Raw genomic sequence first — 26,551 nt, forward strand, 5'->3', positions numbered from 1 at the left:
AGAAGTTTCATAGCTACAATATTTAGACTACTTTAGAATGCATTTTGATAGAAAGTTCGGGAAACACTGGACTTTGATTCTGCATAAGGGCATAACTGCCATGTAGAACAGTTATGTTCATAAGATCAGGCCGACCATCCAAGTCTTTATCAGGCCATGTGATAAAGTTGTGTCTATTGGGTTCCCTGGATCCAATTAAGGACATTGGTCTATTACTGTCAGGGCAACAGCTGTAATTGTTACTTCTTTTTTAGTTTAATATGTAAATATGTGGGTGTATGTTTGTGTCATTTTATGATAAGGAAAAGCAAGAAATGTAAGAGATTACACAAAGCTATAATGTTGTCATAATTCTGTCTTTGATAGTGAATGTCAAATGTGTTTATTTTATGATGCTATTGTGCATGGAATTCTTCCATAAATAAGTAGAAGAGAAATTTGTGAAGTTTTAAGCAACACAACTTTCTAAAACTTAGGAAAAGTTAGAAATGGAGTCAGTGATAATATGGGTAAGTACAAAGTAAATGTTTTAAAATAAATGGTATTTGGACGACCTGAGATGTCAGAACTGGAGACAAGGGTGTGTGTTTGTCAATATATCCTACATGTTCTACAGAGTCCTAAGGGAACAAGGGAAGATACAATTTCACCTTTTCTGTGCCAAAACATTTTAATTATATCTTCTTCCAACTACAGCGGTTCAGTAACCAAGGAGCTGACATTGATGCATGTGTTGATAAAGCTGCAAACATTCAAAATGAGATTAACAAAGATTTTGAGCAAAGGGTGACAGCTAATTTTGCACAGTATTCTGCATCTAATTCAGGCCAGCGTAATAATAGAATATTTTATATCTGTTTTGTTATTCAAAAGCACTCATATGATGCATTTATGTTTGTGGATATCTTTGTATCATATTCAAGACATTATTTGTCTTATGGCTTAAAACTTATTTGCATCTATGTTTTAACCTTCAAGCAATATTAAAGGGGGAAAAAAACCTGCTAGTGTAAGTTTCTTTTGGTTTTGTTTTTTGTAAATCATGCTTCATCCTTGGAACTCTTTGCCTTACCTTATTAATCTTGAGCACACTAACTAGAAAAGGTGTAGAGATGCCAAACACGCATTTTCTAATATTGCTTAGTGTGCACCAGTAAAATGGGCAAGAAAAGTTATACTCAATTCTAGTAATAAAACTGCAGTTTCTTTATGTTCTTGAGCTCCTTTGGGCACATTGCAGTGTATTTCTCTTCTGTTCTCCATTTGAAGGCAGCTGACAGTCTTCTTTCAGTTTTCTTTTTGTTTGTGAAATTTTTTCTTTTTTTTTTTTTTTTTTTATCCACTCACTTCTCCATCTGCTTTCACTTTTGTTTGCTTGGGCCGTCTCTCATCCCCAACTTGATAATGAGGAATGCAGTGTGACCCTGACCTCTATCAGCCCATGCATGACCTTCTGACTCTACCCTATAACCTTTGACCTTCTCTCTGACAGCTTGATTAATTACCCTGTGTTATGATTTATGAGTAAGTGCTATGTAAAAATAATAGACAACAGGTGGTCCTCTGAAAACTTTTTGTGGCATGTTTTCTTTTACTGACTAACTTGATGAGCTATTTGAAGTTAGAAACTTAACTGGGATAATCTATGTTGGTTCATATTATAGTATTTTTATACCATGAAATACAGCAGGGAGCCACAAGCTGAAGTTTGGTTGTGATGAACATTTTACAAAATATTAGGAGTGTGCTGTTACCTAAATGCACATTGAGAAGAAACACAAGACGGAGTCCAGTGACATTTCAGGCTTTTCAGTTACAGGTCACGTCTTGAGAAAATTACTGAAATAATGGAGGGGGCATTTCCCAAGCTGAGCTGCAGCTCCAACAGCTATGTGAGCTTAATGCTTCACCAGGGAGTTCTGATTGGTTGTCATGACCCCGTCCCACTACTGCACCTCGGATGGTGCAACGCTGATGTATACATACGCTTCTTGTGAAAAAAAAAAAAAAATGAGAATAAACACATCATACATCTTTCAGAAAAGATGAATGGATAGTGGTTTGTCTGTGGAAGATGTAGTTTGTAGATAAAATACTTTGGGCTTCCTTTCTCTTGAGGATGAGCACCTATCTTCTTTCAAACTAAGCAGACAGAATGCTGAACTTGAGCAATGTGACTGATAAATTTGTGTCAAATGATCTCTTACAGAGCTTTGCCTGAAGACCAAAACAGATAGTCCCATAGGTCAAAGGCATCTACTCTGACCCAGGACCTCTTTGGTCACATGTGGCTTGCAGTATTGGTAGTTAATATCCTAGCAGTACTGCAAGAGATGAGTACTTTCAGCTGATTCTTTTTTTAGCTAACCACAAGGTATTTGAAAAAATGTAGAATTAACCCCTATTTTCCATTTTCTTTATAAGTGGTAATTAGTAGGCACATTAACTTGGATAAATCTTCAGTTTTAGCAAGGTTTCATTGGGGGCCAAAAGTGTAGTCTGGTTTGGGTGAGGCATCTTTTAATTCTATCTATTTGCAGAATCTTTTTGATACATACTCATATGTACTCATTTAATTTCTCTAGGAAGGCTTCCTCTTTGGTTCTTTGATTTTGGCATCAACCTGTCCGTTTTAGACCTCTCTGACCTAAGCCATCATTTGTTGATTGAATGACAAATGGCAGATTATTTGTTAGTAAGTACATCTATAGACTTCAAAGTAAAGAAGGCCTGAAGGCCTGTGTATTCCATTCAGATCACAAGGATTTCTGCTGAATAAAATGCTGTGTCTAGTGGTAAACTTTTGAGGGTTTCTGATTAAGGTCTCATAGTTTAACTTATCAACACAGGTCTGAACGTGAAGCTACAGTTATAGCTATGAAAGCCTAGAAAATGGAAGGAGAGGAACTGAAGAGATAAAGTTAACTTTCCCAGTGTCTGCTCATTATCACCGTGCTGGTCTTCTCCTGGGTCGTGTGATGCATAGAGTCAATTAACAACTTTATGTGTGCTTTGTCTCCTGAAATGTTGGGGATTGGAATTGATTTGGTAGATCGTTATAAAAGATACCAGAAATTTTATTTGTTTAGTTGGAGAATGTTAGATAATTACTTTGATCATTTTATCTTTTTATAGGTAACGGGAGAGGTTTCCATGTGTATTTGAAATGAGCGAACTTTTCATCTTATGAGAAATTTAACACGCTTAAGAAATAATGAAATATATAAAGGAATACTTCTACATAAAATGTTTAAGATTCTAATCATAATTTATAGAGTCTTTATTAGAGTAGCAATACATAGTTTTTTTACTATATTCTATTTGATATCTTATTTTATAAGGTAGTTTCCTAAACTTAGGAAACTTGTGGATAGATTCAGTAAAGGTCACACTGACATGTCTTATTTTGTTGTGTGCTGATTGAATTACTGGGAATAAAAATAATCAGTTTTTAAAATGGCATTTGTTTTGATTTTTAAAGTAAGTTGATATTATTCCATTGAAAACAGTTACATTGAACAACTGATATTTTGTCTCAGCTTAGCTTTACCTTATTTGCTTTGACTCCACTGTTCCCATACATTAATGTTAACATGGCAAAAAGCTTTGTAGCTTAAAGGGGTTTTATTGACGATGTATATGACAGAGAACAGAAGGAAAGGATGAAGTTTTGCTGTGTGTCTGTGGTTACAGCACCAGGTGGGATGTTAACTGTATTTTGTTGCTCCTGCTTTTTCCTACTCATTGTAACATGGCTTGAATAGGCTCTGCGAATATTGCATTAAATAATTTAACAGAAAAATTTTAATTGAAAAATGTTAAGTTTTTACAGAATGGTAATTGAATTAGCAACAAAGATATTTATTAAAATGAGCTCCCATTTCTGTAGAAAACGTTCCTGAACGCTTCTTGATTGTTGTTACATTTATTAAATTGGCAATCTGAAATACCTAAAGGATAAAACATTTTCTAAATAGTTCAGATTTTAAAAGAGAAACATTCATTGTTGAGATCTAAATCATGAAACTTCTTTAATTTATTTAAGTAATGATGATTTTAAAATAGAATCAGTTTTTATCACTTCATGCCTAAGTGAAAAATTGACATTGTGTCTTTTATAAAATTGAACGAATGAGTCATATAATTTTCAGTTACATAATCAATAACTTAGGCAAATACTACTTCTTTGATGAGTTATATGTGTCTATTGTTATACTTATGTAGATGGACACATCAAAATTCAGAGTGTATTTTAGATGTAGGCACAATAATTTTCCAATCTGTGATTTCTAAAACTTGAAGATAATAAGCCTGATACTCTGACAATGTTGTTTCTACCGATTAAATTGAGATAATAGTTTTGTAATTCTGGTGACTGTAAATTTTGCTCAAAGTTTACCTTTTTAAAAATTAATTTGTGGTGCAAAGATGATGCTCATATAATACCAGTTTATTGAAGTCACACTTGTTACCTTGAGTTTGAAATTTTCTATATTATCTTCAAAATGTAGTATATCACTATTTTCATCTCCAAGAATTACGTGATTCTATTTTAAGTTTGCTGACTCTGTGTGAGTCTGAGGTGTGTGTGTGTGTGTGTGTGTTTAAAGTTCACTTCCCTCTGAGAAGGCAGGGAGGAGACATGACAGGAGACCACTTACTCACAGTACAGAGTCTGGTAAGGAGGCAATTTTCTTTTTGGCCTATGGTGACCTTTTAGACTATGTTTCTTACACCAAAGACAGTGTACTGAATGCCTCTATTTCACCCTGTTTAGTAGAGTGCAACAGTGTTCTTTAACTTACTTTTGGTGGGAGGAGAAGTTATGGCTGAAATTTGAGAAGGGCGTGAAAAGTTGTAAGAGGCACAAGGGAGAGGGGTAGGAACTTGATTCAGATGTGATTTTAATAACTAGTCAAGTGTGTCCAACTGTAGAAAATCACCAAGTGACAATCTGTCTACCTGACAGTGATCACAATGAGTTACAAGACTTTTGAATACCTACACGGATTGGAATAAAGCAGAACAAAATAAAATATCTTTTGGTAAAACTTTGGACTTACCAGCTAAAAAACTTTAAATAAAAATCTCCTCTTATGCTTTGATGGAGAATGCTTAAATTTAAAAATTGGTAAACTGTTTTATAAGACTCTCATGGAAGAGAGATTATTTGAAAGTTTTATTTGAACATCGTTAAAAAATGTATCATGTTTTATCAGTTTGTTATAAATTATCTGGTTTTCACATATGCAGGATGACTATATCTTAATTAATAGTCTTGTCACTAAAATCAAAACTTTAATGATCTTGAATATTGTTTGTTTTAGTTTATAATATCATTTGCTTGGGAGTAAAAATTGAATCAATCCCAATGAAGCTTGTAAGTAGCCTATGAAATCAACTGTAAACAGACCAAACACTAGCAGCAGTATAGGGTATTTTAAAATAAGATAATTGAGTCCATGCTAATGCTGGTTTATTATTACTGCTAGCAATTTTTACAAATCATCTTTGATTTTTGGCTTGTCAAAAAAGAATTAAATTTTAAATTTCAAGTTTCAAGACTCTGTAGTTAAACTCTTGAAAAAAAATAGTACCCTTTTTAAGGATGATATTTTATAACTTTTATTTTCTATAGCACTTATGTTTTTATTCTAATACAACACATCTTTTAAATGTGACCTTAGCAGGGGTCCTCAAACTACAGCCCGCCGGCCACATGTGGCGGTGTGATTGTATTTGTTCCCGTTTTGTTTTTTTTACTTCAAAATAAGGTATGTGCATTGTGCATAGGAATTTGTTCATCGTTTTTTTTTTTTTTTGAACTATAGTCTGGCCCTCCAACGGTCTGAGGGACAGTGAACTGGCCCCCTGTTTAAAAAGTTTGAGGACCCCCTGCCTTAAAGTGTTTTACAAGGATAATTGGGACACCCACAATACAGAATTGAATTGAAAGACAGGATATATAATAGCATCAAAAATTTTTGTCGCACATGCTTGTCAGTGGTTATTGTTTATCCTCTAGTTTCTCATGGTTAAGTTATTCCATCAGTTATAATATAAATATCAAAAGTTTCCTTAATTATAATCATAGAAATATTTGCCTTGCTAGAAATGAGTCAGAGAGGAAAATATATGTTTTACACACTTAAAAAAAAAGCATTAAATAGCACGGCAAACTATATTTGTTAACGTTCTTGTTCCCCGGTCCTAGTTTTTAATAAAGAGAAATTGTTGTGGTAGTTTGGAAAAAGAAATTTCAAGATTAAAGAGTTGCTTCCATACATTATAGTACGACTATAGTTTGTTCTTTTACGATTTGTCTGTTCTCCTAAAAGAAATGGGGTGAATAAAACCCAAGGTGCAAAGGTAGATATTATGTGTTCCCAAAAATATATAAGTTTGTAGAATGTTAGATTTCTTTTTAATTGCTTATTTGTTTAAACATATAAAAGTGCTCATTAAAGGAAAAATTCCAAGAAAATGTAGTTTGAATTGTGAACTTCAATTTCAACTATATTATTTTCTCATAATGTGTATTATAAATTTTAGTAGGGTATGAAAGTATACTTGTTATTTTATTATTTATTTCAATCATTTTTGAGGTTCAGGGAGATATGAATTATACTTTTTTATATTTAAGCTATATAAACTTTGTATTGCAATTCAGTTTTTTGTTCTTATAGATAATATGTGATTATTTACATACACAATAAAGGCAAGCAATTTTAAATGACTTTCTTTTGGAAAAATTAAAACCATAATTATTCCTAAAAGAATATTTTAGTGGATGTGCAACTATATTAAATTGGTCTGAGATTTTACAGATTTTTTTATCAATTGAAATAGATTCAAAAATTAAATTATGCCACCTTCTTCATTGCAAAACAGGAAGGGTATGGAGTAATCGTACTGAATCCCAACGAAAACTATATTGAAGTGGAAAAGCCAAAGACACATGTGCAGTCATCTTCCGATAGTTCAGATGAGCCAGCAGAAAAACGAGAAAGAAAAGATAAAGTTTCTAAAGACACAAAGAAGCGACGTGATTTCTATGAAAAGTATCGTAACCCCCAAAGAGAAAAAGAAATGATGCAATTGTATATCAGAGTAAGTGAGATCACTGATTTCCTTCACTGCTTCTTTTACTTTATTTAGATTTTATTTCTTATAAATCATTCTTTAATTTTCAGTCACTTATTTCCATGGTTGTCTTTAGATAAAATTTTTTTTTAATTAAATCATAGCTGTGTACAAGGGGCAAGGGAGGGGAGGGGAGAGGAGAGGATGGGTGGAGGGAGGGTAATTAGTGGGCCCACACCTACGGTGCATCTTAGAAGGGTACAGGTGAAATTTACTAAATGTTTTTTTTTTTTTATTCAAAACTGCAAAACATCATTCTTATTTCAGTGTGACATTTCATAGAAGTCTCAAGTGCAAATGCTGTTTCTTTTTGTGTTATATACTAATTCAAGGAAAATTTTCTAAAATAATTTTTATGATATATACAGAAAAAAGAAAACATTCCAATTCAGTTTCCTAACATACTATTTCTTCAGGGTATTTATACTATTAAGTTGTCCATAGAGAGTTTGCATGCAGCCTGATAATTCCAAGACATAGTCCTTGCCAAAATAATAATGCAGGGTGCAAAACATTCCTCATTGTGGTTGGTCAGTTTCCTTGGATAATGCATGGTTTTCCTATAAGCAACCGTCAATACATGGTGTCTCTCAGCCTAACTTCTGAACGTGGACAGGATAATTAATATCTTAATAAATTTTGAAGCTAAAATAATTCAGCAATAGTGTAATGAAGGAACTCCTTCCTTCTCTCTGGTCCCACCCAGCGAACCTTCCATATGTTACAGTACGATTCTGTAGTGCCTGTAGCATGGGCTGACATAGCAGTGCTGCCCAGGGGTCTCTGGGTCTGAAGGGCACAACAGTGTTACTTGCACTTTGACACATTCTGATTGGTAGACACTCTGTGCATTATATATGGGACATTTGTGTAGTTTTCTAAGCCCTTATTATAGATGCTGGACTTTTAATTTGAACATTAAAACATAAACTAACGTTTTATAAAAATTACACTGTAGATTAATAGTAACATTTCAGATTATTCAACTTGAGCTATTTCTACATTTACTTTAAAAGATCATTAATTAAGTACTTAACACGGACTTTGAAGAGAAATACATTGCTTTCTAAGTTTTTATTTTCTGTATTATATTCCCAGTCCATGGCATAATTGCTCTACTTTTTAGAATCCTATTTCAAACATTTAAGACATTTGATTATAGGTCAGTCTGTTGAGTAAGTTATGACAGTTAAACAGTCACATAACACATAAATTCTCAAGACCCCCAAAAAAGCATCCTACTCAGGCCACCCAAAGCACTTCATATAATGAGTCAAGCAAAAGTTAGGCAGATTATAATATTTAAATTTCTGAAAAGCATCTCACTATTTGATGGATTATTTGAAAACCAAAAGCAGTTATTGGATTTGGAATCAGTAAGTAGCTTGTTGATTCCACGGAGGTTGTATTCCCTCCTTTCTCATGTCTGACCACTGCAGGGTCCTGATGTCACCTCCTTCTCTGTCAGTTGTCCTCACCTTCCTTCTACACATATGTATATGATTCAGTCTGTCATCGACTATCCTATGACAGGGTTTTAAAATTACCTCTGGTATCCAGATTCTAGGAATTGTGTAAGGTTTTTAAATACACATGAAGAGTAACTTGTATCTGAAAATGCAAGCAAAAAATGATTTTATGAATTAAGTTTTTAGTTTCTTCTTAAAGTTTCTTTTATTTGCCTATGACACGCACAGATTGAGTAAGCATCTATCTGTCTCATAGGTTTATTTCCTCCTTTCTGTTTTTTCTTTATCTTGTCATCATTGCTTTGATTTTTTTTCTTTTGTCCCCCAGTGTGGGTATATTTTCATTATTCTGTTTTTCACATCTGCTTCCTTTATCCCTGCATCTTTTTCTTCTTATGCCAAGGGGAAAAAAATACCATTTTGTATTGCATCACTAAGACCTGCTCTCTCTCATGCTTTTCTTTGTTGTTTACTTCTCTTCCTCAAGTATTTTTGCCTCTTTGTCATTCCATTTCACTTAATCAGTCTACTTTGCCCTTGAAAGCACTGATAGACAAAAGTAGACTCACATGGATGACACAACTTTGTATCTGATAGTCTTAATTATGAAATCTTTTTTCTAAATAAATACCATCTCTTTTAAAAATCTTTAAAATTGTGCAAAATAGCAGAGATATGGCATTGTCCAAACATACTTCTGGTTAGTAAGGTTTGGTACTGCAGTGGGAAGCAGAATGGTTCATTTGTATGAGGAGCATTAATTCTGAAGTAGTTTTGATCTACCCAAGAAATGACTTTCCGTGCTCTCTTTCCTACTATCTCCAAATAACAAGTGTTTGTAAATTTCAGACATAAGGTATGGTATGTATTACAGCTAAATTAACTTTTATTTATGTACTTACTAACATTTTGAAATTATCACCTATTCTTCACTATGGCCTAATATATAGGTAGAACACGTCATTTTATCCTTATTTTATACTTAAGGAAACTGATGTACAGATGTTTGTCTAAGATCTCACAGCTAGTAAGTGGGATAACTAAGTGTTGAAACTAGGACTTCAAATTACTATTGATGTTTGTCCTGTTTCTTCTTAACCACTTTATTCTATAGATTGAAAACAAAACATGTCTCTGAAAGATGAAATTAAATCACATACAGTAAAAGTATGATATGATACAGCAAACTACATCTGACAATGACAAAAATTTTTAGCCAATTGTCATTTAATAGACACTAACTTGTTCATAAACAATTTATATATGTGTGTGTTTGCGTATATTCTCTTTTAATAATATCACTGATACTGTCTCAGGTTTACAGAGGAGGAGACCGTGGGTCAAAAACTTTTAGATTTTGGAGGGTGGTGACTGAGTCTGTTGTGATGGGAGCTGTCGTGTCCTTTCCTGTGCCTCTTCCTGTTGGAACTAATTAAGGCCCTTTTTATATGGTTTCTGGAAAAAGAAAACAACTTTTATTAACTTTCCCAAGGTCACATAGCTCTTTAATATAAGCTTCATGAGAGCAAGTACTCAGTCTGTTTTGCTCATCTCTGTATCTGAGAGCCTAGAATAGCCTTCGTAGTACGAACTTGTATAACAGAGCCTCCACAATAAACTTTAAGTAAAGTGACAGAGCCAGGATTGGGGGCAAGACATGATTGCAAGAGGGACTTTACCTAACAATTGCGATCAGTGTAATCTGGCTTATTGTACCCTCAATGAATCCCCAACAATAAAAAAAAAAAAAAATATGTCCTGCATTATTGAAGTATGCTACTTAATTTTATATGAGGAAACAAACACCACCACACTGTTGGTCCCCTGCCCAATCCAGTAGCTGAGATTACATTCCAGAAACCAACAATAGAAAGGGAGTAGGTCAAGACTTGTTTGATATCTTGATTGAGCCATACGTTTCCATCTGAACATATAAAAGTGGAGTATACTGTTTTGCTTTTGAGCTACATCATTATCGTGCTAAAATTATAGATTGAAATAGAAATGTCTCATCCTGACTTAATGCGATTTCAAATCACGCATTTGCTTCTAAGGGGACAGCAGGCTGCTGTGTTTGCTCCGCCTCGTATGCACGTTGTGCTTTACGGAATTTGCAACTGTGCTTCCTGTTCCTTCTCCATCCAAATTCTATCCTTTTTGTGGTGCCTAGCTGAAATCCTGCCTCCTTCTCTCGCCATAACCCATGACCTCTTCTTACCACGACTCTTAGAAAGTTACGTTATTAATGAACATAGCAGGATTTCTCATGTGCTCTCCTCCTGTCTCTCTTGTATTTGGTCTTATGATTTTATCAGCATTGCCAGTTTGTCCTCCATGCCTGTCCACCAGATCACCTCATCATCCAGATCTCTGAGAGTACTTTATCTACTTTGGCATTGCCTGTCAGTCTTCAACAGGCAGTTAGATGTGAGCCACTCTTTGAAATCGCACAAAGCATATTGTAAGGGAGTCAGGAACTGATAGTAATCCCACTCACCAGAATTTAATCTACTGAAGGAGGGCAAAGCAAAAAGACAAGGCCTTAGTTTAGAGACACCTAGACAAGGGGACCTGCAGCACATGGAACTGGGGACCTTGGAGCCGCATGTGGCCTGCTGGATCCTTGAGTGCAGCCTTTTGACTGAATTCAAATTTTGCAGAACAAATCCCGTTATTTAAAAGGGTGCTGGAACAGTGGCAAAACAATGGGAGGGGCATCAGGGGCATGTGAAAACAAACCATCTTTGACCCCCACCATTGTCATGTGACTTAAAACGAACAGTTTTTAGATTGGAAGGCTTCAGGTTCCCCACTTCTAGATGCTGATCTATCTAATGTTGAGTTGAAAGTGCTTGAATCTTTCTTTCCTATAGGGAGACTTTGTTGTGGGCTGCTCTTATGAGAGTTAGAGGGGTGAGAACCAGCATGTGAAACAAAATAGGTGATGGCAATGGAGACGAGAAGAGTTATAAGGCCCCAAAAGGGAAAGTCAACATGTGGAGGGGACCTTTACAGAATAGGAACCTTGGCAGGGCCTGGCAGTGCACATTGAAGATATTCACATACTGATGGAGTGATTGGCTGTTGACATCCATCAAAAATGTATATTCCTTAACATACTAGATATTTAGTGTTGTCTAGTTTTCTGAGTGATATTTTCAATGTTCATGTGAATTTTTGCAATTGTTGAGAAACAGCCAGCTCTGATAAACTGAATCTCATTTTTAAAAACTCTGTTTCTGATGTTCGACAGTAAATGTCGCCTTTTGTCTCTTCTGAGCCTCTTCTCTTCCATACTGACTCCAAGGAGTCACTTCTATCTAGTGCTTCAGCAACCAAATTCAATTGATAACTTTATAAACAATAATCGTTTAATCTCTGGAGCTGTTTTATTTTCCTCCTATTATATTCAAGTATTTAAATTTTCTTTTTCTCTATTATCTTAGCAACTAACCAATCTCTTTTCAAGTTTTTACAGATATCTGGTATGCACAGGCAGAAGTAAAGTAGAATCCAGGCCTAAACCTTTACGATTAACAAAGCATAATTTTGTTTTACTACTAAATGAGTATAAATAGATGTGACTGACTAGTGGATTATGTAGCACTTTTCTGATGCATTAGGAGCAGAGCATGAGAGATCAAAGAACTTACTGTTTCATGTAGCAACTTTCCCTAACTATGAAATAATGTACTTGCTGGCATATATTATGGCTTATTAAGGGATTGATTTGGTCTAGGCAATAAACATCATGTCAGACATGCCTGGTAGGAAAACTTGCTTAATATGTTTTGTAATAAGATGGAATTTTTTGTTCTCGAAAACATCTGCCAACTGAATTCAAGAGTGAAGACAGAAAATGTCATCAATTTAGTGGTAATCCTGTAAATTTAGTTTCTTTTTGAGCAACACATATCAAGACACACAAAATTCCCAGTGTTAATCACCACTGGTTATCGTACTTTGTAAAACGATGAAACAAAAACATTTTATTTTTGTATAATGTGTTAATTAATTCATAATGAATTTTAATATTTCAACTGATAAAATTTTAACAAGCATCTTGCCAACAGATCATTTTTTAAAGCATCTGTTTTTTAATGTGTTGGGTTGAGAACTGAGTCAAATTGCTAAATATGTACATGTATTCTTTTAAAAAACATCTTTGTGCCCGCAGAGCTGTAGATACGCTATTTTTTTCCCTTTGGACCACCAGGGGCTGCTGCTGTTCATATTGGATTTTGCTTTCTTTAGAAGCTGAGACCCCCCAATCAAATATATCTTTAGCTTTCTTCTTCTTCCTCCTTTTAATTTTTGTGCCCCCAAATCATTTAAAATAACTTGAGAGAAGTAAAGAAGGCTTAGTTAATATCTTAATACTCAATATAAACTTTTATTATTATAAATGTTTTCTATATTCCAAGGCATTTTCATGTTTCTAAATCAGATTAAAACTTGTCATTGAAGGCAGATTATGATAATAACTTTTCTTGTTGCCTGTTTTTACCCTGTTTCCCCGAAAATAAGACCTACTTACAGGAAAGATAAGACGTCCCCTGAAAATAAGACCTAGCGCATCTTTGGGAGCACACCTTAAAATAAGACACTTCTTATTTTCGGGAAACAGGGTAGTATTTGAATAACATTCAGAATCAGAGCATGGCAAAGATGAGAGTATGAAGATGAGGTTAAAAGTCTGATAGATCTGAGTTTGAATTTCAGCTCTTCCACTTGATGTAGTACAGCATCAAGTTAAGTTCCCCTACACATCAGTTTTTTTTCCTCAAAAATGAAATAATAATTATATATATGGCTGGGTGTGGTGGTGCCCACCTATAATCCCAGGTACTTAGTAAGAGGGATTGTTGGAACCTAGGATTTTGAGTCCAACCAGGGCAATGCAACAACACTCCATCTCTAAAATAATCATGATCATGATATATGTAAAGCAAATAGTGTCTGGCACACAGTCTTTGGGCTTTAGGGCCAATAAATAACATCTTCTTTCAAGTTGAGAATCAATTGATAAAGAAGTCAAGTCTTAATGTTCTTGGCCCTGTACTCTCTCGCACCTTTATGGAATGTTTTTTTTTTTTTTTTTCTGACACCAACCTGTTCTCCAATTTTCCTACACCAGCTGGTGTCCAGCAGCTCAGTTAATTCAGGTCCGACATTGTCTACCTGGAGTTTGTGTCAGAACCCGCAAGTTGAAGGATTCAGTCCTACAAGGCTGCCCCCACTTCAGACACCAGTCATAAGTTCTGGGAGAGCCATCTATTCTTTTTTTTTTTTTTTGGTAGAGACAGAGTCTCACATTGTTGCCCTCAGTAGAGTGCCATAGTGTCACAGCTCACAGTAACCTCCAGCTCCTGGGCTTAGGCGATTCTCTTGCCTCATCCTCCCGAGCAGCTGGGACTACAGGCGCCCACCACAACCCCCGGCTATTTTTTTTGTTGCAGTTTGGCCGGGGCCGGGTTTGAACCTGCCACCCTCAGTATATGGGGCTGGTGCCCTACCCACAGGTGCTACCCAGAGCCACCCATTCTTCCGACTGAGCATTTCTTACTACCCCCTTCTCAGGCTCAATAACTTGCTAAAAGACTGATAGAACTCTGGAAAATATCTATGTTTATTGCTTTCTGATAAAGGATTGCAACTTAGGAACAACCAGATGGAAGAGATGCATAGATGTATGTGGGAAAGGGCGCCCTGAGCGTCTAGGCCTTCTCTGGGCTTGCTACCCTCCCAGGAGCACTTAGTGTATTTACTAACCTAGAGATTCTCACCTTCTGGGGGTCAGCTGGTGAGGCTGAAAATTCTTACCCTCTGATCCTTATCTTAAACATTGTTATTGTTATTAAATTTTAAGTCTTTTTAATTTTGTGAAGGCAAAAAAATGGAAACCTAATTAACACATGTATATGTAAAAATTAAAAAAATTTTTTTTAAATATAATCATTAACTGTTCACTAAAACATACCTTAGTTTCTCCATTTTAACGTTTTCATTTAAAAGGAACACTGACCAAGCTTGACTATAGAGAAAGTAAGCACAAAGTGTTGAGATTAAAAGCATTAAAAGGGCCATAATTCTGTTTTAAATCATCAGAAAGTAATCTTTATGTTTTTGTGTTTTAAAAGCCTAATAAACATAGTAGGTTTTTAAGTAAAGATTTGAATGAATATGACTTGTATACATGAACCTACAAACCAAAAGAGACAGATGTTGCCTTTATGTATAAATCTATTCTCCAATGTTGACTAACATGACATTAAAATAATTATTATACAGTAGAACCTCTATAGTTAACTACCCAAGGGGCTGTAACAAACTGGTCAACATATGGAGGTGGTCAACAAAAGGAACTAGGCTTGTTGTATTGATACATACATGGGGTGCATGTCCAATCTGAGACTTAGGTTGAGAAAGGAGGGGGTCATTGTAGGAAGTGGTCAACTATGGCGGTTCTCTTGTATTGTGTGTATTATACCTGAAGTGTGCCCAAACCAGAAAATTAGTGCATTGTGCTATAAACTCAATTAAAAGCCATTTTTAGGTGGACCAAGCCTTCTTTCAATTTGGTAAAACAAGACAATAATGAAGAATTAGACATCTAAAAGATTTAGCTGTTTAGATTTAGAACAGAAATTATGTTAAAGACCAAAGCTCTGCATTTACAAGTTTTTGGTAGATTTTGACCAGTTCTGGAGGCGGGGAAGGGCTGGTTTCTGTCATAAATATGATATGTAGTGGAAAGATCAACTTCGGAAATAAAGAGGTTCATGCCATGACCTTGATTCTGTTGCTTACCATCTGTTGTGTTAGGTCGATTACACTTCCTCTCTGTGTCAGCTTCTTCGTCTATAAAATAAGCATTATCAAATCTGTTGAAGGTTTTGTAAATGATGTAATTAATGAATATGAAAATAACCAGTGGGATACTTTGGGTTACAATTCAGTATATCCCCATTTCCTTCCTCTTCCCTGCCTACCTCTTTCCCTTAGGACAATGGTTCTCAACTTTCCTAATGCGTGATGTATTTTCATTGTTACAAAGGGGTCACGATCCACAGGTTGAGAACTGCTGCCTTAGGAAATAGGGGAAGCATTACAGCTGAATGAGGTCTTTCCCTGTTGGCTTATCATCAGTGATTCTCAAACCTTCTGTACTCAGGACCAACGGTCCCTAACATTACATGCTCAAACCTTATGCTTATACATTGTTAAGGTCACTGTAGGGGTTTTTAATAAGGGTTATGCCTAAGGAATTAAAATGGAGAAAATCTGTAAATATTTATTTTAAAGTAACAATAACAAGCCAATTACATGATAACATAAATAACCTGTTTTTGTGAGAAATAACTAAATTAAAAAAATAAAAACAGGAGTATGGCATTTTTGACAGTCTCTTTAAATGTCTGGCTTGGTAGAAGACAGCTGAACTCTTACATCTGTTTCTATGTTCACTCTTGTGATATCTCGTCTTCACTGATGTATATGAAGAAAATTCAGCCTCACACAGATATGCAGTTGTATAAGGAAGGACTATTTTAATAGTTGTTTCAGTATGTTCCTCTTTCACGCTATACCAACACTCAATAAGAAGTAGTTCCTTAAACATTAGTTGCTACGTGGAATCTAAAGCACAGTTTGAACTCTCATAAAAATCCATTGATCTGTTTTGTACATTAAGTGGATCTTTGTGTGACTTTGGTCATTTGGAAAAATACTGTTGCACTTCATTATATAGATCATCTCGAAGTATTGATGCATTTTATTATAAAGTATAAAAAATTCTATTAGTATTACTAACAATTTCAGTCTTACAACTACAAATGGTGTTCCATTAAAAAGCAACTATTTAGTTCAAAACTCAAGTGCACAGACACTTCTCCAAACATTCATAGCATAGTTTGTATATGCAAGTGCTTTATGTATAACTTCGTGTTATCACTCTGGATATTAAACAAACATATACTCAGCTTGAGATTTAATAAAAGTAATTTTTTACTACCTGTCAACATTTTAAGAAATGAAGTTGGCTTCTCCCTCCACCCCATAAAAAATATGAATACTAGCATACTTTGGTACCACTGCCTTCATCCATGCTAAGTCACAGGCAATTGTGAATTTTGTCTTCCATTGCCTTCTTTTTTTAGAAACAGAAGGCAATGGAAGACAAACAAACGTTTTTACAAACGTTTGTTTGTTTTATTTATTTATTTTTGAGACAGACTCTCATTCTGTCACCCTGGGTAGAGTGCTGTGGTGTCATAGCTCACAGCAACCTCAAACTCTCAGGCTCAAGCAATCCTCTTGTCTCAGCCTCCCAAGTAGCTGGGACTACAGGCGCCTGATACAACACCCGGCTAGTTTTTAGAGATGGGGGTCTCACTCTTGCTCATGTTGATCTCCAACTCTTGAGCTCAAGCAGTCCTCCTGCCTGAGTCTCCCAGAATGCTGGGATCACAGGCAGTAGCCACCACGGCCAGCCTAGAAGCAAGTTCTTGATCTGTTACCCAGACTGGAATATCATGGCACAATCACAGTTCTCTGTAACCTTGAACTCCTAGACTTAAAAGGTCTTCTTGCCTCACTACCCCAAGTAGCTAGGATTGCAAGTGTGCACCACCACAGCTGGCTAATTTGTTTTTTTGTTTGTTTGTTTGTTTTCATAGAGAAGGGGCCTTATTATGTTGTCCAAGCATGTCTTGAACTCCTGGCCTCAAGCCATCCTCCCACCTTAGCCTTCCAAAATACTACTAGAATTATAGGCATGAGCCAGCACATATGGCCCCTCCATTGCTTTTTAACTTTTAATGCAAATGTCAACACAGTATAAAGCACAAATAATGTCTTCATATTATAATGAAATAATTTTGACCTTGTAGACCCCCTGAAAGGATCTCAAGAACTCCCAGAATTTTGTAGACCACATTTCTAGAACCACAGATCTACACCTCTTTTCTGGAGTTGAACATAGAAAGCAGTTTATAAGACTAAAATAACAACCTATTTCAGTTGACACGTTAGATAATGTAAAACTAGATCAATCAACATGAGCAGCTTTGTAGACTGGAACAGAGAACTAGCACAGGGTAGGCCTGGATCACTGAGGCATTTGGATCTACCTAGTTTTAACTCTTTTCATCTGGACTCAGGAAGCACTGTGTGTCAACTGCTTCCCCTGCCACCCTTACCTCCACTCTGCCCTTTATTGAAATTAAGCTGTCAGTCCACACTGATCAAGCCAGTGGTATTTGAGGATTTAGAACTTGTTCTCTATTGCTTCTCTCCCAACAACAGAATAATCACTTGCTCATTTGGGGATTCAGCAATCACTTTACTCACTTCTTCTCCTCCCAAAATGGACGGGCACTTGCTTTCTGAGAGAGCCCATTCATCTTTGCCTACTTTCTAGCTGTGGTCTAATTTACCACTGTATTCTACTAAGCCTTCACAGGTGATTTAAGTTTGTCTTGTTTTGCATTGGACTGATTCTGTAGAGGTTAAGAGAGGGGTGCTGCTGTCAGACATGTGTGGTTCAGGTTGATATTTTGTCAACTATAGCACTGTGACCTCAGGCAAATGACTTAAGCAATTTAAACTTCGATTTTATCATCAGAAAAGTAAGGATAATAATATTCACTCAATAGGGTCGTTACTGAGAATTAAAAGAGGTGATGCAGTTAAGTAGTTAGTACCTGGCTCAGCATACAGCATACACTCAGTAAATGTTAGTAACAATTACTATCATATATTTTATTTTTAATCCAAGTTGCATCTGGGCCATGACCTATTTCTGAAGCCATGTTCTTCCTAGTTCTACAAAGTGATTCCTTTTTTTCTTGTCTAAGATAATATTTGACTGTGGCTCATGCCTGTAATTCTAGCACTCTGGGAGACTGAGGTGGGTGCATCACCTGAGCTCAGAAGTTAAGAGACCAGCCTGAGCAAGAGCAAGACCCTGTCTCTGAAAATAGCCAGACATTGTGGTAGGCACCTGTAGTCCCAACTATATGGGAGGCTGAGAGAAGAAGATTGCTTGAGCCTAAGAGTTTGAGGTTGCTGTGAGGTATGATGCCAGGACACTCTACCCAGGATGACAGAGTAAGATTCTGTCTCAAAAATAAATAAATAAATAAAAATAAAAATAAAAAATAAAATTGAATTAGAGTGACCACACTTCTGTTTGATTTTGATTATGGATATCAGACCCTCCCTCTACTCCCACAACTTTCCCCCTCTTCTTTGGAAGAAGAGAAAATTTCAGATTCTCTGTCTCCAAATCCCTCTCCATAGCTAGGACCCTTGTGCATCAGTTTGTCAAGTTAGAGGTAGTTGTTGTTTGCGTGATCCTTACACTAGTCTCGTGTATTATGCTGACTTTACAGATGTATAGAATGAAGCTCAGAGATATAAACAGACTCACTCATAGTTGTATCCGTATGAAGAGTAACAACCAAGATCCTAGCCCAAGTGACTGCAAAGCCTATGTTTTTCACACTGTACTTCATTTCCAATCATGGATATTTTTTGCAAGCGGTACTACTAGACTTCTTGTGTATGTGTAAAATATATGTCCAAACATGAGTAGATGAATGGATTTTTCTTAATTGGCAAGGCAATTATTGTGATAAAAGACAAACAGTATTCCTCACAATAAAAAGGTGTGTTCAAAGACTTGTTATTGGGTTGTAATGAAAAGACAGACTGGGTCTAGAATCTGGGGCTCACATTTTTTTTTCCTCTTCAGGAACAAGACGCCCTAGCATGGTGCAGTACTTTTGCCTAAGTCTCAAACCGTCCATCTATGTTGTGTGAGCTGCTGGAAAGCAAGGGGGTTTACAATTATTGCATGTGGGAATGAGGAAAAGTTTCATATAGCTCTCTCAAAAGTGCTTTGTTTACTGTAGTTGGTCTTTTTTTGTCCCTACTCTGATTTCAGCTTTTCTTTAGACATTTGCCTGTTCTCCCGACTCCACTCCCAGATAGACTCATCTTGCTTTAGTTTAAATTATATGTGTATTTACAAACATTATGAAATTGTTTAGAGAACAAAATTACAGCTGCAAATACTATCATTTTCATATTATAATATTAATTCATTTTCAATATTATATTTATTAATTTCTAGAGGAAAATTGAGTTTTTCCTTGAAAAATAATAGATTATACACCACAGTTAGTGGTTCACTGAGGGAGTCTTTGAAAACAAAGTAAAGGTAGCATTAAGTATTAATCTGAATGGTCGGTCATCTATAGAGACTTTCCCTAATTTCTGGTTTTTCTAAAAATAATTCCTTTGCCCAAATTTGTTTTCCTAAAACCTTTAATTTAGCTTACTAAATGCTAAATACTTGGTGTTTCTCTGTAAAATTTCAGAGAATCAGCTCTCCTTCAGGAGGTGATGAAGACAAAGATGGCTCTTTCATTTGGTAATTCTAAAATAATTTGACCTTTTAAAATAGCCACTATTTTTCTTTTAGAAAGTTTTTTAAATATTGTGGGCCAAAGTTTCTTTTTTTCTCTCTCTCTCTTTTATTGTTAAATCATAGCTGTGTACATTAGTGCAATCAAGGGGTACAATGTGCTGGTTTCATATACAATCTGAAATATTCTTATCAAACTGTTCAACATAGCTTTCATGGCATTTTCTTAGTTACTATATGTAGACATTTGTATCCTGCATTTAGTAAGTTTCGCCTCTACCCATTCTAAGACTCACTGTAGGTGTGGCCCCACCAATTACCCTCCTTCCACCCCAACCCCCCCCACCCCCGTCCCTCCCTTGGCCCCTTCCCCATATTCTTGTGCTGTAGTTGGGTTATAGCCTTCATATGAGAGCTATAAATTAGCTTCATAGTAGGGCTGAGTACATTGGATACTTTCTCTTCCATTCTTCAGATACTTTGCTAAGAAGAATATGTTCCAGCTCCATCATGTAAACATGAAAGAGGTAAAGTCTCCATCTTTCTTTAAGGCTGTATAATATTCCATGGTATACATGTACCACAATTTGCTAGTCCATTCGTGGGTCGATGGGCACTTGGGCTTCTTCCATGTCTTAGCAATTGTGAATTGAGCTGCAATAAACATTCTGGTACAGATGTCTTTGTTATATTGTGATTTTTGGTCTGCTGCGTATATATCTAGTGAAGGAATTATAGGATTGAATGGCAGGTCTATTTTTAGATCTCTAAGTATTCTCCAAACATCCATCCAAAAGGAACGTATTAGTGTGCATTCCCACCAGCAGTGTAGAAGTGTGCCCTTTTCTCCACATCCACGCCATCATCTCTGGTTTGGGGATTTTGTTATGTGGGCTACTATTACTGGAGTTAGGTGATATCTCAAAGTAGTTTTGATTTGCATTTCTCTGATGATTAAGGATGATGAGTATTTTTTCATGTGTCTGTAGATCGTGTGTCTGTCTTCCTTAGGGAAGTTTCTCTTCAAGTCCCTTGCCCACTCTGAGATAGGATCACTTGTTCTTTTCTTGCTAATACATTTGAGTTCCCTGTGGATTCTGGTTATTAAACCTTTATCGGAGACATAACCTGCAAATATTTTCTCCCATTCTGAGGGCTGTCTGCTTGCTATACTTACTATGTTCTTGGCTGTGCAGAAGCTTTTTAGTTTGATCAGGTCTCAGTAATGTATTTTTGATACTGTTTCAATTGCCTGGTGAGTCCTCCTCATAAAACATTCACCCAGGCCGATTCCTTCAAGAGTTTTTCCTGCACTTTCTTCAAGTATTTTTATAGTTTCATGTCTTAAGTTTAAATCTTTGATCCAGTGAGAGTCTATCTAAGTTAATGGTGAAAGGTGTGGGTCCAGTTTCAGTCTTCTGCAGGTCACCAGCCAGTTCACCCAGCACCATTTGTTAAATAGGGAATCTTTTCCCCCCTGAATGTTTTTAATTGGCTTCTCAAAGATCAAATAACAGTAAGTGGCTGGATTCATCTCTTGGTTCTCTACTCTGTTTCAGACATCTAATTCTCTATTTTTGTGCCAGTACCATGCTGTTTTGATCACTATCGAGTTATAGTACAGTCTCAGTTCTGCTAGCGTGATTCCTCCTCCTTTGTTTTTATTGCTCAGTAATGTCTTGGCTATTCGAGGTTTTTTCTGATTCCATATAAAACGAAGTATTAGTTTTTCAAGATATTTAAAATATGACAATGGAGCTTTAATAGGAATTGCATTAAAATTATATATTGCTTTGTGTAGTATGGACATTTTAACAATGTTGATTCTTCCCGGCCACGAGCATGGTATGTTTTTCCATTTGTTAACATCTTCAGCTATTTCTTTTCTTAAAGTTTCATAGTTCTCTTTATAGAGATCTTTCATGTCCTTTGTTAGGTATACTCCCAAATATTTCATCTTCTTTGGCACTACTGTGAAAGGAATAGAATCCTTGACTGTTTTCTCGGCTTGGCTATTTTTGGTAGCTATAAAGGCTACAGATTTATGGGTGTTGATTTTGTAGCCTGACACATTGCTGTATTCCTTGATCACTTCTAAAAGTTTTTGAGTAGAATCCCTAGTGTTTTCCAGATATATGATCATATCATTGCGAAAAGTGAAAGTTTGATCTCTTCGGACCCTATGTGGATAACTTTGATCGCCTTTTCTTCCCTACTTGCAATGGCTAAAACTTCCATTACAATGTTAAAGAGCAATAGAGACAATGGGCAACCTTGCCTGGTTCCTGATCTAAGTGGAAATGATTTCAATTTAACTCCATTCAATACGATACTGGCTGTGGGTTTGCTGTAGATGGCCTCTATTAGTTTAAGAAATGTCCCTTCTATACCAACACTTTCTTAAGTGTTCCGATCATGAAGGGGTGCTGGATATTATCCAAAGCTTTTCTGCATCAATTGAGAGAATCATTTGGTCTTTATTTTTCAGTTTGTTTATGTGCTGAATTACATTTATAGATTAACATATATTGAACCAGCCTTGAGACCCTGGGATAAATCTGACTTGATCATGGTGTATAATTTTTTTGATGTGTTGTTGGATTCTGTTTGTTAAGATCTTTTTGAGTATTTTGACATCAATATTCATTAGTGATATTGGTCTATAATTTTGTTTTCTTGTTGAGTCTTTTCCTGGTTTAGGGATCAAGGTGATGTTTGCTTCGTAGAATGTGCTGGGTAGTATTCCTTCTTTTTCTATATTTTGGAAGAGGTTTAGTAATATAGGTACCACTTCTTCTTTAAAGGCTTGGTAGAATTCTGACATGAAGCCATCTGGTTCTGGGTTTTTCTTTTTAGGGAGATTTTTGTATAGTTGATGCTATTTCAGAACTTGATATAGGCTTGTTCAACATTTCCACTTCGTTCTGGCTAAGTCTTGGTAGGTGGCGTGCTTCCAAGTATTGGTCGATTTCCTTCAGATTTTCATATTTCTGAGAGTAGAGTTTCTTGTAATATTCATTAAGGATTTTTTAATTTCTAAGGGGTCTGTTGTTATTTCATCTTTACCATTTGTGATTGATGAAATTAGAGATTTTGCTCTTTTTTTCCTGGTTAGGTTGGCCAAAGGTTTATCCATTTTATTGATCTTTTCAAAAAACCAACTTTTGAATTTATTGATCTGTTGTATAATTCATTTGTTTTCAATTTCATTTAATTCTGCTCTGATTTTGGTTATTTCTTTTCTTCTGCTGGGTTTGGGGTTGAAATGTTCTTCCTTCTCCAGTTGCTTGAGATGTCCCATTAAGTTATTAACTTCTGCTCTTTCCGTTTCCTTGAGGAAGGCTTGCAGTGCTATAAATTTCCCTCTTAGGACTGCCTTTGCGGTATCCCAGAGGTTCTGATAATTCGTGTCTTCATGGTCATTTTGTTCCAAGAATTTGGTAATTTCCTTCTTAATCTCGTCTATATCCCATCTATCCTTCAGCATAAGGTTATTTAGCTTCCATGTTTTTATATGGGTATGCAGATAATTTCTATTTCTTAAAATTTGCTGAGGTTAGATTTGTGGCGTAGGATGTGGTCGATTTTGGAGTATGTTCTGTGGGCTGATGAGAAGAATGTGTATTCAGTTTTGGTGGGATGAAATTTTCTGTAGATGTCTGTTAAATCCAGATGTTGAATGGTTGAGTTTAAATCTAAAATTTTTTTGCTTAGCTTCTTTTTGGATGATCTATCCAGGACTGCTAAAGGGGTGTTAAAATCTCCAACTACTATGGAACTGGAGGAAATCAAGTTGCTCATGTGTGTTAGAGTTTCTCTTATAAATTGAGGCGCGTTGTGGTTGGGTGCATAAATATTAATAATTGAAATTTCATCATATTGAGTATTACCTTTTACAAATATGAAGTGTTCATCCTTATCCTTCCTTATTTTGGTTGGTTTAAAGCCTGTTGTATCTGCGAATAGGATTGCAATGCCTGCTTTTTTCTGCTTTCTGTTTGCCTGGCATATAGATGACCATCCCTTCACCTTGAGTCTATATTTATCTTTTAAGGCAAGGTGAGATTCTTGTATGCAGCAGATATCTGGCTTGAGTTTTTTGTATCCAGTCAGCCAACCTGTGCCTCTTTAGACTAGGACAATTTAAACCATTCACATTAATTGAGAATATTGATAAGGCTTTCGAGAGTCTGGTGGACGTTTTTAATCCTTTTGCGACTGTGGAAGTTGGAATTTGATCAAAGGTTTCTGGGTGAGTTTACTTTTGTGGTGGAGGATTACGCTGGTCTTTATGGAGGATAGGTCTGAGAATATCCTGGAGAGCTGGTTTAGTTATGGCAAATTTCTTCAACATATGAATGTCATTAAAGTATTTAATTTCTCCATCATAAATGAAACTCAGTTTAGCTGGATACAGGATCCTGGGTTGAAAGTTATTTTGTTTTAGGAGATTAAAAGTTGATGACCATCCTCTTCTAGCTTGAAAGGTTTCAGCAGAGAGATCTGCAGTTATTCTAATATTCTTGCCCTTGTAGGTGATGGTTTCCTTTTGTCTGGCTGCTTTCAGAATTTTCTCCTTCATATTAACTTTAGTGAAATTGATTATCATGTGTCTTAGGGATGTCTTATTCAGATTGAATCATGCTGGAGTTCAGAAACTGTCTGCTATCTGAATTTCAGAATCTCTTGGCATGTGTGGAAAGTTCTCCTTCCTAATCTCATGAAGAAGAGACTTTGTGCCTTGTGAATCCACTTCGTCACTTTCAGGGATCCCTATAAGACAAATATTGGTTTTCTTCAAATTATCTCAGGGCTCTCTGAGAGAGTGATCTGTTTTTGCCCTCCATTTCTCTTCTTTGACAGTTTGGGAGCATTTGAAAGTGTCAGAAATCCTTTCTTCTACTTGCTCCATTCTGTTACTGAGGGATTCTACGGTGTTTCTCAGATCTTTGAGGGCTGAAACTTCTTGTCTCAATGTGTCAAAATCTTTGGTCATTTGGTCTTTGAATTTGTTGAGTTCTTGAGACATCTTTTGGATTGCTGCTTGGAATTCTAATTCGATCTTATTTGCTATCCAGATTCTGAGTTCGATTTTTGACATCTCAGCTATTTGTTTGTGCATGGGATCTTGTGCTCTGTCTGCCTTATTGTTCCTTGCAGGTGTTGATCTACTCTGATTATTCATATTGCTAGAGTTTTTCCATTGATTTCGCCTCATGATTGTTTTTCACTGCTTCCTCTGGCCCACCTCAGAGTTGGAGCAGTGTCTCTCCAAGATTAGACCACAGTGGGATCACTCTAATGTTGCTGGACCTTTGTAGGGAGTGACCCTGTATAGCTCCTCTGGGGCTGCCCCAGCCAGGCAGTTCTGGCTGTGGGAGCAGCTCCACAGTGTGACACACCCGATCCAGCAACAGGGCTGGGGATGGTACACATGGTTCTGGGAGTGCAGGGCACCCGGTGACTTTGACACAGAGAGCCCAAGGCTCCAGCACTCTCTGGTCAGGAGAAGGGCTCCACGCAGAGGCAGGCAGGGCTCCGGAGGGCGCCCGGCTACTAGAGTCCCTGGCTAGATGAGCGGGCCGGTGTTGAGGCAGGGAGGGTACAGGAGGGAGGACGTGGGTTGCGCGGCTCCTGGAGTTCCTGGCCAGGGCGTGCTGAGGCCCGGGGGGCATGGGGCGCTGGTTGGCACCGCTTGGCTGGGCTGCCAGCGAGTCCCTGGCCAGGGCGGGAGTATGGAGGTCGGGGAAGGTGCTGGTCATGGGTCACGGCAGTGCTTGGCCACCAGTGAGTCCCTGTCCAGGGCAGGAGTACGTAGGCCCAGGTTGGCACGGGGCTGACAGCGGAGTCCCTGGTGGGCTGGGGGGCGGGGAAGCTCAGCACGGCCCCTGTCCTCCTGCAGGGGGGGCCTTTGGTCCGGCTGACATGGAGGGGGGTCACTGCTCAAGAACCTCATCCCTTAGTCTCAGCAGGGCTTCGGCTTCTGGTTCATCAGGTAGGCAGGGAAGGGCGTACTGGAAATTTAGAATGGCAGGAAAGATTTTAGTTTGATATTTCTACCTAGCAAGAGAGTGTTCAGATTCACAGCAGGGTCCTTCTGAGGAAGTAATCCCCACTTCCCACAGCACTCACCCATGGGGTGAGGCAAGAGGTCCACAGTTCACCGCTTTTCCATAGAAAACCAGTAGGAGCAAATGAAGAGAGAAAAGAAAGGAGACAGAAAAACAAAGAAAAACCACAGCTTTCTTGGGGGAGGTGACGGACACTCCTCCTTCTAGATGAATTTTGTACCTGAAGCTTGGTTTCTTGGAGTCGCAGCTTGCCTTAGCAGAGGTGAACTGCAGTTATCATCTCTCTCTCGGCTGGGCTCCCAGTCTTCAGCTTAATTGGGCTGTTTCTGGACGTTATCTTTTCTTTTGGACAGGAGCCTCCCTCAGCAGTCTGCTCTCAGTCGGCCATCTTGCCCCTCCCCTCACATTTTTTTCAATAATGGCTTCAATAATTTCTG

At 36.9% G+C, this 26,551-nt stretch overlaps 1 protein-coding gene across 12 annotated transcripts in view; it reads left to right on the top strand.

Moving 5' to 3' along the window:
* FAM172A (family with sequence similarity 172 member A) overlaps positions 1-26,551 on the top strand; it is a 571,031-nt gene that overhangs the window by 257,286 nt on the left and 287,194 nt on the right. For 9 of the 12 annotated variants that reach the window (XM_053586593.1, XM_053586616.1, XM_053586662.1 and 6 more), the window contains one exon: positions 6,892-7,110. The exons of the other annotated variants lie outside the window; for them this stretch is intronic. In XM_053586593.1, the coding sequence (XP_053442568.1) occupies positions 6,892-7,110 (219 nt within the window). The remainder of the gene's footprint in view (positions 1-6,891; positions 7,111-26,551) is intronic. 12 annotated transcript variants of the gene reach the window in all.

The sequence above is a fragment of the Nycticebus coucang genome, chromosome 1, assembly GCF_027406575.1.
Source record: "Nycticebus coucang isolate mNycCou1 chromosome 1, mNycCou1.pri, whole genome shotgun sequence".
NCBI classification, from domain to species: domain Eukaryota; kingdom Metazoa; phylum Chordata; class Mammalia; order Primates; family Lorisidae; genus Nycticebus; species Nycticebus coucang.